This window comes from Trichechus manatus, unplaced genomic scaffold (genome assembly GCF_000243295.1).
Source record: "Trichechus manatus latirostris isolate Lorelei unplaced genomic scaffold, TriManLat1.0 scaffold00060, whole genome shotgun sequence".
NCBI lineage: Eukaryota > Metazoa > Chordata > Mammalia > Sirenia > Trichechidae > Trichechus > Trichechus manatus.
Window position 1 is genome coordinate 10,827,052 of NW_004443996.1, and position 16,008 is coordinate 10,843,059.

At 35.4% G+C, this 16,008-nt stretch overlaps 1 protein-coding gene across 1 annotated transcript in view; it reads left to right on the forward strand.

Moving 5' to 3' along the window:
- Nucleotides 1-15,709, forward strand: part of LOC101345210 (charged multivesicular body protein 1b-2) — an 85,553-nt gene extending 69,844 nt beyond the window's left edge. The window contains exons 3-8 of the mRNA XM_004378886.2: nt 5,326-5,472; nt 5,846-5,914; nt 5,997-6,104; nt 8,762-8,805; nt 12,991-13,063; nt 13,744-15,709. Of these exons, the coding sequence (XP_004378943.2) occupies nt 5,326-5,472; nt 5,846-5,914; nt 5,997-6,104; nt 8,762-8,805; nt 12,991-13,063; nt 13,744-13,788 (486 nt within the window). The 3' untranslated portion in view covers nt 13,789-15,709. The remainder of the gene's footprint in view (nt 1-5,325; nt 5,473-5,845; nt 5,915-5,996; nt 6,105-8,761; nt 8,806-12,990; nt 13,064-13,743) is intronic.
- Nucleotides 15,710-16,008: the final 299 nt, after the last annotated feature.

Genomic DNA, 16,008 nt, shown 5'->3' on the forward strand with positions numbered 1-16,008 from the left:
TGTAGATTTTAGAGATTAGACTCTGATCGGCTTTGTCATAGCCAAAAATTTTTTCCCAGTCTGTAGGTTGTCTTTTGACTCTTTTGGTGAAGTCTTTTGTTGAGCATAAATATTTGATTTTTAGGAGCTCCCATTTATCTAGTCTCTCTTCTGGTGCTCATGGATTGTTACTTATGGTTTGTATTGTGTTTATGCCATGTATTAGGGCTCCTAGCATTATCCCTATTTTTTTTCCATTATCTTTATCATTTTTGATTTTATACTTAGGTCTTTGATCCATTTTGAGTTAGTTTTTGTGCATGGTGTGAGGTATGGGTCTTGTTTCAGTTTTTTGCAAATGGATAGCCAGTTACGCCAGCACCATTTGTTAAATACTGTCTTTTCCCCAATTAACAGACTTTGGGCCTTTGTCAAATATCAGCTGCTCATAGGTGGATGAATTTATGTCTGGATTCTCAATTCTATTCCATTGGTCTTTGTATCTGTTGTACCAGTACCAGGCTGTTTTGAGTACCATGGCGGTATAATAGGTTCTAAAATCAGGTAGTGTGAGGCCTCCCACTTTGTTCTTCTTCTTGAGTAACGCTTACTTATCCGGGGCCTCTTCCCTTTCCAGATGAAGTTGGTGATTTGTTTCTCCATCTCACAGAAAATGCTGGTGGAATTTGGATTGGGGTTGCATTGTATCTAGATCGCTTTGGGTACAGTTGACATTTTCACAATGTTGCGTCTTCCTATCCTTGAGCAGGGTATGTTTTTCCACTTATGCAGGTCTCTTTTGCTTTTTTGTAGTAGTGTCTTTATAGTTTCATTGTATGGTCTTTTACATTCTGGTTAGATTTATTCCTAAGTATTTTATCTTCTTTTGGGCTATTGTAAATGGTATTGATTTGGTGATTTCCTCCTGGAGGTTCTCTTTGTTGATGTAAAGGAATTCAGCTGATTTTTGTATGTTTATCTTTTATCTTGAAACTTTACTGAAGTCTTCTATTATTTCCAGTAGTTTTGTTGTGGATTCTTTGGGGTTTCTGTGTATAAAATCATATCATCTGCAAATAAAGATACTTTGACTTCTCCCTAACAATTTGGATGCCCTTTATTTCTTTTTCTAGCCTAATTGCTCTGGCTTGGACCTCTAACACAGTGTTGAATAAAAGTGGTGAAAAAGAGCATCCTTGTCTGGTTCATGTTCTCAAGTGTAATGCTTTCAAATTTCTCCATTTAGGATGATGTTTACTGTTGGCTTTGTATAAATGCCCTTAAGTATATTAAGGAATTTCCCTTCTATTCCTATTTTGTTGAGAGTTTATATCATGAATGGGTATCGTACTTTGTCACATGCCTTTTCTGCATCGATTGATAAGATCATGTGGTTCTTGTCTTTTGTTTTATTTATGTGATGGATAAAATTGGTTGTTTTTCTAATGTTGATCCATACCTGTATACCTAGTATAAATCCCACTTGATCATGGTGAATTATTTTTTGAAAAGGTGGTGAAAGTCTATTGGCTAGAATTTTGTTGAGGATTTTTGCATCAATGTTCATGAGGGATATTGTTCTGTAATTTTCTTTTTTGTGGTGTCTTTACCATGTTTTGGTATCAGGGTTATGCTGGCTTCATAGAATGAGTTTGGGAGTATTCCATCCTTTTCTATGCTCTGAAATACCTTCAACAGTAGTGGTGTTAACTCTTCTCTGAAAGTTTGGTAGAATTCTCCAGTGAAGCCATCTGGGCCAGGGCTTTTTTTTTGTTGGGAGTTTTTTAATTACCTTTTCAATCTCTTCTTTTGTTATGGGTTTATTTAGTTGTTCTCCCTCTATTTGTATTTGTTTAGGTAGGTAGTGAGTTTCTAGAAATTTGTCCATTTCCTCTAGGTTTTCAAGGTTGTTAGAGTACAGTTTTTCACAGTATTGTTATGATTCTTTTAATTTCAGTGATTACTTATTCTTTACTCCATATCTAGTCCATGTCAAGTCTACCTTCAAAATATATCCCGAACCTGCCCAGTTCTCACTACCTCCATTGCTAATACCGTAAGCCAAATCACATCATCTCTTGCCTGCCCTACGGCCAAGGCCTCTCAGCTGTTCTCCCTGCTTCTACTGTTGCCCATTATAGCCAATTATTTACCCAGTAGCCAGAATGATCATTTTAAAAAGTAAATCATGAACATGTCATTCTCCTGTTTAGAGCTCTCCAATGGCTTTCCATCACATCTAGAACAAAATCCTTACCATGCCCTACAAGGCCTTACATGGTCTGGCCCCTGCTTGCCCTCTCCAGCCTCTTCTCTTACTACTTTTCCACTTAATCACTCAGCTCCAGCACATGTTGGATGTCTCATTTTTCTTAGAACACACCCAGCTTGATGCTTCCTTGAGGACTTTGCATTAGCTATTTCCTTTGCCTGGACATATCTTGCAGGGCTGGTTCCTTCACTCCATTCAGTCTCAGCTTAGATTTGTCATTTCCCCAAGTGGTTTTTCCGTCTACTGTATTACCCTATTAGAGTGTCCTGTTTTATTTTCATGAAAGCACTTACCTAATGTAGTTTCCTCGTTTATTCATTTTTTGTTTGTCTCCTTCCACCAGTAGGGACTTTGTCTTATTCAGTGCTGTATCCCCATTGACTGATACATAATGGGCATTCAGTAGATGTTAGTAGATGAATGGATGGGTGAATGAACAACCAGCTTATTCCCCTTGTCACTGCTTAACACTGTGAGCATTTCCCTATGTCATGAGCTATTTTTCTAAAACATTATTATTTTTTAAATAATAAGGTAGTATTCTGTCATAGTAACATGGATATACTATAACTTATTTAATGATTTTTCTATTGATATCTAGATGATACCTAATTTTTTAAAAATTATTTTGAATGCCACAGTAGTGTTTATTCTTATATCTGTGTGGTTATCTCTGATTATGTCTTTAGGGTGAATTCCTAGAAGTAAAATTGCTGAGTCAGAGAGTATGCTTTAATGCTTTTAATATTTTGCCAAGGTGTCTAATTTAAAAGAGATTAAGAGAATCAACATGACTAGGTAATGGATTATAATATATTCCTCTAATCCATTTATTCTTCACTCCCTTAAATGACAATTTCATACCTTTCTCTGTTTAAAAATTAAGAAATTCCTCTCCCAGTCTCACTTTCAGCTGGTGACCTTGCTTTCACTTTCATTGAAAAAAGCTCTGAATACCATATCTAACTGCATCTGTCTGTGACTGTAAGCTCTATACATGTAGTTTCTGACTTACGACGTATTCTAGTTACGATGAACTGCACTTACAACCGTCCTTTTTTTAAAACATTTTATCGTTAGTAATATGTACTACATATAGTGTTGCAGCACGTAATTTTCTGATATTATCATTCTCTGATGTTCACTCGCAGATGTTCAATTTTATAATTTACTGTTTAAAACACTGCCACATAGATTTAGTTTTTTAAACTAAATCAGGGGCTTCAGTTGCTTGAAAACATGGACCCAAATGCTGATCCCTTTGCTAATGTCAATAGGCAGACTCAGGAAGCAGTGAGATGTTACCACAAAATATATGGGAAAAAAAAAAAGAAAGAAAAGGACCATACAGATAACTCTAATTTTCTGACGAGAAACATCATTCGCATTCCCAGGGGTAATCCAGATGATCCAGAACCTTCCACAAGTGTAGTTATTACTGCAGCTGACAAAATGCCAACATCATCCAATTCTTCTTCATTGTCGGAGTAAATTTTTATGATTTGTGTATTTTTTATGTATGTATGTATTAGTAAAATACACTCGTAAGTTTATATGCAGTGTTTCCAACACCGAAAGACAGATAAAGATAGGATTTATAAAGACACTGATAATTAAAGGCAGTAATAATGAAAACTAAAAAAAAAAAAATGAGGTATTCAACTTACATCAGAACTGACTTAACAACGGAGTCGTCAGAATGGAACTCCGTCATAAGTCGGGGACAACCTGTATACTATAGATGAACTATCCATTCTAAGTCCAGCTCTTTCACTTTTGTACTAAATCCCATCCTTTTCTCTTACCCAATGACATTGCTTTAGAAATTCTTTCCTGAATCAACAGTTTTACTGTCTCTACTGAATAAATCCTATCATCACACAAACATCCTTAAATCTTTAAAAGAAGAAATACAAGTGGCCATTAAGCATAGAATAATGTTCAACCTCACTTATAATCAAAGAATACAATGAGATACCACTTTTCACTTTTCAGATTGTCACAGATTATAATAATATTAATACCTCATGTTGATGAGTTTATAGGAAGATAGGAACTCTTTTATACTGCTGGAGGGGATGTAAATTGTTACCAGAATGCTGTGGAGGACAATTAACATTGTGCATACTTCTGAATCCAATAATTCTGTGTCTAGGAGTTTATCTTAAAATACTTGGAAAGTGTGCTAAGTTGCATATACTGGTATAGTTATCACATAGATGTTGATGTTGTTGCAGATTTAGAAACAAATATCTAACATCAGATATCTTAATTGATCTATGTTCCATATTTTAGAACCTTCTTCTGTACCTTTTTGGTTTTGCTGTATCGGTGGACCATCTGAATTATTTATATAATATTTTTTCTTTCAATTGACTTGCTTTTCCTTTTAACTTTAGCCCTGTCCTGAGTTATTATAGCAGGAAAAGCATGGATTTGTGCTAGTTACATCTTTTTCAAATACACGTTTAAATAAATACATAAGTAAAATGAAGATACTTATGTTTATGTAATATCCAAAATCATTTTATGTTCCATCAGTAATGTTTATACTACACTTTAGGAAACCTCTGGTTAATGGTACATCCATATAATGCAGCCTTTAGAAATGATGATGTAACTATGTATTTATTGACTTAAAACACTTTTTTTATATTAGGTGGTAGAAAAGCTTCCAAAACAGTATGCCCTTTTAAATAAATATATTGGCAATATACTTACATACTTGGTATACTATACACTAAAATGTTAACGGTGATAATTGCTTGGTGATGTGATTATGGGCATTTTTTTTTTTACAACTTTTATCTTTCTGTATATTCTCATTTCTTAAAATTAATGAGCATATATTTTGTAATCATGAGATTAAATTTTAAATGACTGTAAATTTTCCCTCTAACAATTTAGGAAGTGATTATTTCCTAAAAAGCTAATTTGAAAAGCTCTTAACAGATTATAGGTTAATTTGGGGTCGTTTCCCTCTTTTTAAAGTATCTGTACTCTTGCTCTTTGTCTTTGCCAGTATTTACTTTTGCTCTGCGTTCACCAGTATTTACTTTTACTGTTTAAAACAGGCCATTCAGAAGGGCAATACAGAAGTTGCAAGAATACATGCTGAAAATGCAATCCGCCAGAAAAACCAAGCAATTAATTTCTTGAGAATGAGTGCTAGGGTTGATGCTGTAGCAGCCAGAGTTCAAACTGCAGTAACAATGGGCAAGGTAAGGCTTAATATCTGTAAATGAAAGAAACTCTTATTTGAAGTTTAATTAGAATATTAAGAGTTGACAGAAATATTCATCTATTGCAAGATACTACAGGATGCTGATAAAGGCCTTCATGAGCAAGGAGTGACATAGTCAGGTGCTTGGTGAGGAAAATGATTTGGCAGTAACTTTTTGAGCTAAGGTCTAAGTGTCTCACAATAAAGTGATAGCCAGTGCCTAGACCAGAAATACGTAATGTATTTTTACTGTTAAGGAAAGGTTAGACAAATCCTGTAAGTTGATCTGTAAGTAATCATTTAAGAGACTGCAGAAATTTTGTGAGTGCTTGTATTACAGGATGCTAAATCTGTTTTTATACTCCAAATAGGTAACAAAGTCCATGGCAGGTGTAGTTAAGTCTATGGATGCTACATTGAGAAGTATGAACTTAGAGAAGGTAAAAAAATATATATATATTTGATGTTCAGATAGCATCTTTTCAATATAAGTTTTTCTTATGACCATATCTCTTTTTACAGATTTCTGCTCTGATGGACAAATTTGAACACCAGTTTGAAACACTGGATGTTCAAACACAGCAAATGGAAGACACCATGAGTAGCACTACAACCCTAACAACACCACAAGTAAGAATAGGTTATGTACTTGGAATAATTACTTCAAAATATGATGGCTTTATGAACCTAAATCATCTCTGCAATGCTAAACAAACATGCGTTGTCCCCAGAATACAGGTAGAAAGTTACTGCACTGCCCCTAGATTCTTGAGGCATTGGAAAATTACATTCTCTAGTTTGGTTTGGAGTTGTAGGAATTATACTAGGTCACATGTCTAGAGAGTCTAGAACTTGGTTCTGCCTGGCTGCCAATGGTTCTTATTGATGAAGACATTGCACTAGAAGCTCACAGAGGCAGTTGAGTATTATCCTAAGCCTCAGCTAATTCATCTCATTACAAATATTCTTCTGCTACTTACCTACTCTTTAGGTGTGCTATTTATGTATGAGTCACAGATGAACAAATAGTAAATTACAAGAGCAATTATTTTACACATAACTAGGATGTTTTCTGAATCTGCAACCTGGATAGGACCTGCTACATAGAAAATTAAAATTTTAAATGATGTGACATGAGCCAGCAACAGTTTTATAAAATTTAAATATTCAAACAGAAAATTTTTTAAGCTCATTATCACTCTTCTCTTTGATCCCAGCTCCTTTGTCAAATGAACAAAGAACTTGTTACCACTGCTTTAGATGCTAATAAGGAGAAATATATATAGTTTTTAGAAAAGGTTAGGAAGAAATTGAAAACTCTCAACCTAATTTTACTGCAGGAAACTCTCTTCACAAAGAAATAATAAGAGAACAAGCTGTTTTCAGGGTTTAGAGTTAAGAAAAAATAATTCACGATATGTCTTATAGAGTGTTGTGGATGAATCAGAAATATCTGTATCACTTGGAAGCTCATTAGGAATGCAGAATTTCAGGTCCCACCTCCAAATCTGTTGAATCAGAATCTCATTTTAATAAGATCCCCAGGTGATATATGCACTAAGTTCAAAAAGCACTGTCCTAGAGTTTCTGTTTCTTATCCAAGCATCTCAGATGATCCCTAGGTGATTTTATGAACACTTAAGTTTAGGAAACAGTGACTTGGAAAGATGACTTGAAGTCAGGATACCTAGATTTTTAGTCTCAGCTCTGCCACTGCTTAACTTTGGGACCTTGATTAAGATACTCACTACATTAGACCTTAGTTTACTTATCTGTAAAATGTAGGGGTTGGATTTGCTAATATCTAAGTTCCTTTTAGCTCTAAAATATCTGAGATTTATTCACCCAACATTTGCCAAGCACCTCCTGTTTCAGATATACTAGGTTCTGGGGACATTCAAATATATACAAGGCATTCTTCATAAAATCTCAGCTAAAACTTTCAACAGAGGTGGCTAGGATCTGGTTGAACACTCAGATTCTCATCCCTGCTAATGAATTAGGGGAAATTAAATTGACATTTCCACTTTTCAAAATTAATTTGGTAATACCTACAGTCTGTTCTCCACATAGTAGCTGGAGCAGTCCTGTTCAAACAAGTCAGGTCATGTCACTCCTTTGCTCAGAACCTTCTAGTAGCTCCACATCTTCCTCAGAATAAAAGAAAAAGTATTTACAATGGCCTATGAGGATGTTTAGGATCTGCCTCACCCTACTTCTCTGACCACATCTCCTATTACTGCCCATCACTCTACTCAGGCACTTGGCCTCCTTGTTATTTCAAACATGCCAAGTACATTTCTGCCTCAGAGCCATTCTACTTTCAGTTTCCTGTGCCTTGAATATTCTTCCCCCACACACCCTCATTGCTCACTGCCTCACCTCCTTCAGTTCTTTGTTCAGATGTCATTTTCTCAGTGACCTTTCCTGACCATCCTACTTAAAATTGCATCAACAGTACACCCACCATGTCCTGTACTTCCTGTCTACCTTCCCTGCTTTATTTTTCTGCATAACACATACCACCTTCTACTGTATCATTTTATTTATTTTGTTTGCGCCCCTCCCATGTACACGTACTAGAATGTAAGCTTAATGAGGGCAGGCATTTTCATCCCTATTACTTAAAACAGTACCTGACATAAAGAAGGTTCTCAATAAATATTTGTTGAATAAATCAAAGCCTATGAAAAGTCATGCAACCTATAGCCTAGTAATTCCACTTCCAAATTTATTTCAAAGAAACCCCTACATATGTGTACAAAATACATATACATGAGAATGTTTATTGCACCATTGTCTGTAATAGGGAGAAATTAGGATTTTTTAAAAGTCTGTCTAGAAGTAGAATGGATAAATAAAATTTAGTTTATTTCTGTACTGCATTGCCATACAACATTTAAAGTTTATCAGCTGGCAGAAAGGACAATAACAATCTAAAATTTAAATATATTACACTTTAAATGAAAACAAAGTGGGTTAGAACAGGGCTTTATAAATTCGTTCACTACCTTAGAAATACATTATTCAGGGATTCAAATTATATGGGAATCTCACTGCTAATATTTTTCACATAACCTCATAGTTCACAGATTTATAATTTAACATTATTCAGAGAAAATCATATCCTGAAATAATGCAGCTCCCTCTAGTGGTAAAAATATCTTTTTGAAAAGGCTTTGTTTTAAAAATTGTAGACAACCAGAGCCACCGTCTTAAAAGGGGGTAAGAAAAAAAAAAAAGTAACAATTGCTATTAAAATATAATTTGTTATTTTCTTATTCTAGAACCAAGTGGATATGCTGCTTCAAGAAATGGCAGACGAAGCTGGGTAAGAAGTTATTCAGGTGCTTTTGGATAATCTTGATTTAATATCTAGATAGTCTAAAATTATTATGTGGATACAAATATTTCTGTTTTTACCACCAATGGTCAGAGTTAGGTTTATAACCCTAGAATTCAGTGTTGTAAGGACCTTCTGGCCAGTCATCCAGTTGTTTGCCACGCTCAAAAACCTGTGACTTTGTTCAAATCATTTTTGTATTTTCTTTAAAATCTTTGGCGGTGTATTTATTTAGCCTGCGATAACAAGAAATGATAGAGGGTGATCAGGGCAGGCAGGAGTGGTTAAACATTTGCTGAATACCTACTATGCTCAGCAAATACCAAATTTATGAATTTTTAAAAAAGGATCTTCCAAAAGAATTCTGCTATGATCAGACAATTGAGTCATATGTCCATTTTGAGTCCTGCAAACTGCGCAATACGTGCCAAATGTCCAAGGGGGTCAAAAGACAGCAACACTGCAGAATTGCAGATGATCTTTTTTTTACAAAAGTAAATAATTGACACCCTTTTGTGTAACTGCGTTGGAAAATAGAATGTCTGCTGTGGATTGTGTTATTTCAGTTCCTTCGTGTTTTAGAGGGATGATTTGATCATGATATTTGTGCTACAGAAGTCATAGCATTATTCTCTGGTATATTAAATTTAGTTCAAGAGAACATAGTAGCAAATAATAAAAATATAATTTTTTCTAAGCTAAAGATTAAAATTGGATGATATTAAGTTTTATACTCTATTTTCAAAGGTACAGTAGTAGGTTGAAATAGTGTTTATGTACATTACTCTTTTCTCCTGGGAAGGGAAAAATTGAAGATGCCTGGAAAATAGAGGAGATGAGTATATTCTAATATCTAAGCTAATACCTGATTAGAATGAACAGTTAACAACTTTTTAGATCAATAATGTATTATTAATAAATTCAAACCCAGGTTAATAAATTAAAAATCATGTTTGCAGTGTTTGAGAACAGGACTGGAGGTTAAGTTATACACTATTTTGCTCCGTTAGTATCCTTATGTAGCCCAGATACCAAAAAGGAGGTAGCAAGAAAGGTGATTTTTGTTAGGCATTATAGCAGAGACCAAGGCACTGTGTGTCAGAAGACTCTTAACCTTACTAATAAGAGGTTAAGGACTTGTTTCTGATCCTACTAAAAGCTAAATAAGAGGATTTGGGCTTGAAATAAAGCAGGAGAGGTCTCATAAAATGAATGTTGCCACATTAAAGCCTTGCTGACCCTCAGTAGACACCTAGTGGGTAGAGGCCATAGATGCAGCTAACATCCTACAATGCACAGGAGAACCCCCCAGAATTATCCAGCCCAAATGTCGATAGTGTAGAGGTTGAGAAATCCTACTCTAAATCATATGAAAAAAATTATCTACTGATCTTGATTTCCATTGAGGGTCAGTGTCTTAGGCTGGGTTCTCTAGAGAAGCAAAACCATATATGTGTGTGTTTATGTGTGTGTGTATATATTCATATATACACACATGTATATACATACACAACAGACACACATGTATGTGTGCATATATATATATGTACACATACATATGTGTGTATGTGAGAGATTTATATCAAGGAAATGGCTCACGTGGTTGTAGAGGCTGGAAAGTCCCAAGTCCGTGGTTCAGGCCGAAAGCTTCTCCTGACTCACGTAGCTGCAGTTCTGACAAACCCAACATCAGCAGGTCAGATGGCAGGCCTCTGGCTCACAGGCTGCAGAGGCTGATGAATCCCAAGATCGGCAGGTAAGCTGCTAGCTCAAATCCCAAGAACCAGAGTTCAGATGCTGACAAGCTGAATTCAAGATCCAGAGCAGAGCAAAAGCCAGCGAGCTTTGCCAGAAAGTCCACATATATTGAATGCAGGCCATACCCCCAAAGAAATTCCCTTTCAACTGATTGGCTGCTCTCATCATGGAGGAGATTCCATTATATCAGATCTAATCATGGAGGTGATTGCATTGTTATATAACTGCCAAACTACATTGTAACTGCCAAACCACTGAGAATTATGGCCCAGCCAAGTTGACACACAACCTTAACCATCACAGTCAGCAAGGCTGTGATATGGCAAGATTCATTTTACAAGACCTCTCTTGCTGTATTTTCATGCCCAAATCCTCTTATTTAGTAGGACCAGAAACAAGTAGGAGCCCTGGTGGCACAGGGGTTAAAGCACTTGGCTGCTAACTGAAAGGTCAGCAATTTGAACCCACCAGCTGCTCCATAGGAGAAAGATGTGGCAGTCTACTTCCGTAAGACAGTACACAATACTGGGGAAGTCAGCAGTTTGACCAGGGCAAAGTCATAGAAGCTTCACAGACACATCCAAATTCCCTGAGAGACCGAGCTACTGGTCTGAGGGACGGGGACCATGATCTCAGGAGACATCTAGCTCAATTGGCATAACATAGTCTATAAAGAAAGTGTTCTACATCCAACTGAGGTGAGTAGTGACTAGGGTCTTAAAACCCTGCGAGCAGCTGCCTAAGATAAATCTACTGGTCCCATCCCAGCTGAGCAAAGGAGAATGAAGACGACCAAAGACACAAGGAAAAGATTAGTCCAAGGGACTAGTGGACCACAGTTACCACAACCTCCACTAGACTGAGCCCAGAACAACTAGATGGTGACCTGTTACCACCATTGACTGCTCTGGTGGGATCACAATAGAGGGGGAAAAAGAATAGAACAAAATTCAAATTCACAAAAAAGAAAAAGGCTTGCTGCTCTGACAGAGACTGGAGAAATCCCAAGAGAATGGCCCCCAGACACCCTTTTAACTCAGTATGGAAGTCACTCCTGAGGTTCACCCTTCAGCCAAAGATGATGCAGGTCTGTAGGGCCAACAGTAACACACGTGAGAAACGTGCTTTATGGTTCTATCATGTATACAAAACTAATGAGCACACCAGCCCGAAAGCAGGGATGAGAAGTCAGAAGGGACAGGAAGACTGGACAAATGGAAGTGGGGAAACCAGGGTGGGGAGGGGGAGAGTGTTGACATATCACGGGGTTGGCAACCAAGGTCGTGGAACAATTTTTGTATTGACTGTTTAATGAGAAACTATTTTGCACTTTAAACTTTCATCTAAAAAAAAATGATTTAGAGCCTTGGAAACCCTATGGGGCAGTTCTACTCTGTCTTATAGGGTCACTATGAGTCACAATTGACTTGACAGCAGTGGGTTTGGTTTTTTGTTTTGTTTTATTGCTGTTTGAGTTTGTGATTCCTTATCCTTCAATAAAATTTAATATAGCATATCTATATTCCCTGTAGTGCTTTAAAACTGGAATTGGCATACACTGGTCTAGAGACAAGCAGAACCCAAAAACCAAACCCATTGCCATCGAGTCGATTCCGACTCATAGTGACCGTATAGCACAGAGTAGAACTGCCCCATAGAGTTTCCAAGGAGCACCTGGTGGATTCAAACTGCCGATCTTTTTGGTTAGCAGCCATAGCACTTAACCACTGCACCACCAGGGTTTCCTAGGGGAGGTAGTATAATGGAGGTTAAAATCATGGGCCTTAGAGACAGACAGGCCTGGGTTCAAATCCCGTCTCTACCACTAGAGTGAGCTTGGGCAAGTTTACTTAAGTTTTTGGAACATCAGTTATGTAGTTGGATGCAAGTAATGATTCCTACTAAGGGTAGTTCAGGAGCTAAACACTGAACTTGAAGTTAGTGCAAATGTTAGATATGCATCCCGAGGCTACATTTTTCTAGCTAGGATCTAGTTTTATCCTTTTTCAGAAGATTAATTTTTCTGCATAGTAGGAGACATATAGTAATCTCCAGTCAATCTTATCACTGGATGACCATTATTTTGGTCTTTTGTTCAGAAGACCTCATCATTTCCCAGTCTTTTAGTAGCTTTTCTATCATAAGGTTACCATCTACATGGGTTGCTGTTAGGCTCAACAAAAGCACTGTAAAATTATTAAATTTATTTATCCTAAGGTGGCTATTTAGTACATGTTTAAGTTCTGTTTACATTTATAAAATGTGAGCCTGTTTTATTTCCATTTAAATTAAGGTAAAATGCAAGGTGAATTTTTCAAATTTGCAATAAGCCTGTTTTATTGCTTATTATAATTAAGTAAGGAGAAAAATGCCAATATTAACACTCATTTATGCTATTTTTTTTTAAATTTATAGCCTTGATCTCAATATGGAGCTACCACAGGGACAGACTGGTTCTGTTGGCACAAGTGTTGCTTCAACTGAACAGGTAGCAGTTTGGATTTTATCTTGATTGGTATGAGCTTGATGTATATTTAAATGATTTAGGAAATATATATATATTTTATATAATTTTTATATGAATTAAATACGTATATTCGTGTTTTTATATATATGGAAATACATTTACTTTTATTTTTACTTCTGTAAAGATTATTTTCTACTACAATGTGGCATCATCATAAATTCGTAAAATTTGATTAGCCTGAAGGCTCCCTGGAAACTCTGGTGGCATAGTGATTAAGAGTTATGGCTGCTAACCAAAAGGTCAGAAGTTCGAATCCACCAGGCACTCCTTGGAAACTCTGTGGCGCAGTTCTACTCTATAGGGTCGCTGTGAGTCGGAATCCACTCAATGGCAACGGATTTTGTTTTTGTTTTTGTTTTTTTTAAAGACTCTTTAATGAGAAGTATTAAACTTAAGGCCCTCTTACTTTTCTATTTATATGCCTTTTTCATTTAGCAATTGAATTTTTTCCATCATAGTTTCTGCTCTATTAGGTTTTCCTTTTCTTTTGAAATGTTTAAGAAAGTGAAAGTTTAATGTTAATTTTTATGTGAAATTTTGAGACAAGATTTTCAATCTTATTTAATCTGTGAGCTATTTAAAATATTATTGATTTATGTTTAATCACAAGCTTGATGACTTTTAAAATTTGTTTTATCCAGGATGAACTATCACAGAGACTTGCTCGCCTGCGTGATCAAGTGTAACTTAAAGAACTGGTGCTTCTCTTTACTTCACTTGCTTCTAAAATTTTCTTTGTGTGTATATATAGATAAGTTACACTCCGATTAGAATAAAAGCTCTATATATGACAGAATACTTAAACACTATTTGTATAGAATGCTTTGTTTTGGCTTGCTCTGCTTTCTGATACATTAGGAAATTCCAGGGAGTTTCCACTTTCACAAATTTTATAGTTCTATATATTATGTGTAAAATGTGAGGGACATATTTTTGTAGGTGTCTTTGACAGAGCTAGCATTAGCTTGTATATGAAACATCTTCCTCAAAAATGAAGTCAAAATTCTGACACCAAAGTACTTATAGAATGAAGTACTTTATATAAAATACAGTACAGAATAAAGGTGCTTTTTTTTTAATTCGAAGTATATTTTAGTCTCTGTATACATTGACATGTGATACATAAAAGTAAAAGCAGGAAAAGCATATTTACTTAATATGTTTACATGGCCAAAACACCTCATTTAGCATTATACAATGGACAATGCTGTTTTTTTTTGTCTTGTGGTTTTGTTTTGCTATCCAAACGTACATGCAATTTGCTTTCAATCTGTGCTCATCAACTTTTGAGTTTAGATTGTCATTGGAATTTTTACCCATCAGTCTAATGACTACTATTTGAAGTCCTTGACTTTTTAAAAATTTTTCATTGATTATTTTCTTTATATAAATAGAAAAATTCTGTAATATTAAATTGAAGAAATTAAAGTTTGCTCATTTTTAAAAGTGTTCTCTTTGCTAAATATCATTGTTGTTAAAATCCCAGAAAAATTTAACTCTTCATACTTTCAAATGAAATTCTGAAACACGTTTAAGATGATTGTCCTATTTCCACTGAACTCTTGTTAGGATGTATTTTAAAAGGAGGTTAATTTGCATTGCATTAATGTCTTTTACATTTTTCCCTGGAACTCTTGTTGGTTTCAGAAAATCTTGGCCTGTGTTTTTAAATGAACCAACAACAAGGAAAATAAAATTGAACCAACTAAGTACTGGTTAAATATGTTCATTTTTAAATCTTAAAACAACTCTTTAATAATTTGAAGAAATGAAGTAGAAATAAATAAAATGTTTTTCTCAGCCATGCAGATAACTTCCAGCCCACTTGAAGTTGGGACTATAGCATAGGGGGTGGGGGCACCCTGAAAGTCATGAAGTCATAGAGAAGACGACTCTGGAAGGCCAGAGTCCTTGGGGGAAAGCATTTGATCTTTTCATGACCAGTTGTACTACTCGCCATCTCTCTAGGAATATTTTGCCAACTAAAATGAACAAATTAGCATGTACTTGCAATTTTCTGATGTAACAGTCTCAGATGTGGAGAAGTGACCAAGTATATTTTAGCAGGCAGACTACTAATCTAGGTTAAGTAGATAAAGTCTTCTTTACTTACTGCAAGATTGATCCATGAAAGAATTCCAGTGTTTCATGAAATTCAATTGCAGAGCAGATCTGTTTAGAAAGTCTTTCCATTGTAAGCCATGAAGGCATTCAAAGTGCAATTATGGAGCCCTTTGCAAGACTCTTCTTCACTATGTATTCACCATTCGTATATGATGTTTCCTACTGTGAATGACAATGTGTATGAGTGAAGATGATTTTCATTAGTCAGTGAAAAAGAAATTACTCTTTTGCTAAATTTGGGTTAAACCTATTTAACTTTCTTGGTACTTGATTGTATGGTGTTAACTCAATGTGGAAGTCTTCTATTATAATTGATGTTTTATCATTTCTACTTTAAGTGTAAGTATATTTTTTGTATTGGAACATCCTGGGGAGCCATAGAAGAGATTATTGCAGACTGAAATACAGCTTCCTTAATTTCCATTGTTGGGAATTTGTGTACTTATGTTCTTTTGACTTGAATAAAAATTGTTAAATTGTGAATACTGCTTGCTTAATCTATAAATGATTCTAACCTAAAGATAACTTTTGATACTTAAGAGCCATATCAGATTTGTCTTTTAAAAACATTGTTATCTGATGGACACCAAGTTTACTTTTGGATTCATCTATTAATTATAATAAAAATTCCTTTCTTAGAATTTGTTTTTAGACCAATCACCCCACTACCTTTGAACCCTCACCTTTTTAATATAATTAGATTTCTAATAAGTGATTCAATAATTTTAAAGTAATGCATGTCAGATTCTGAAAGAAAAACATCACAGCACCTTTCATTTATC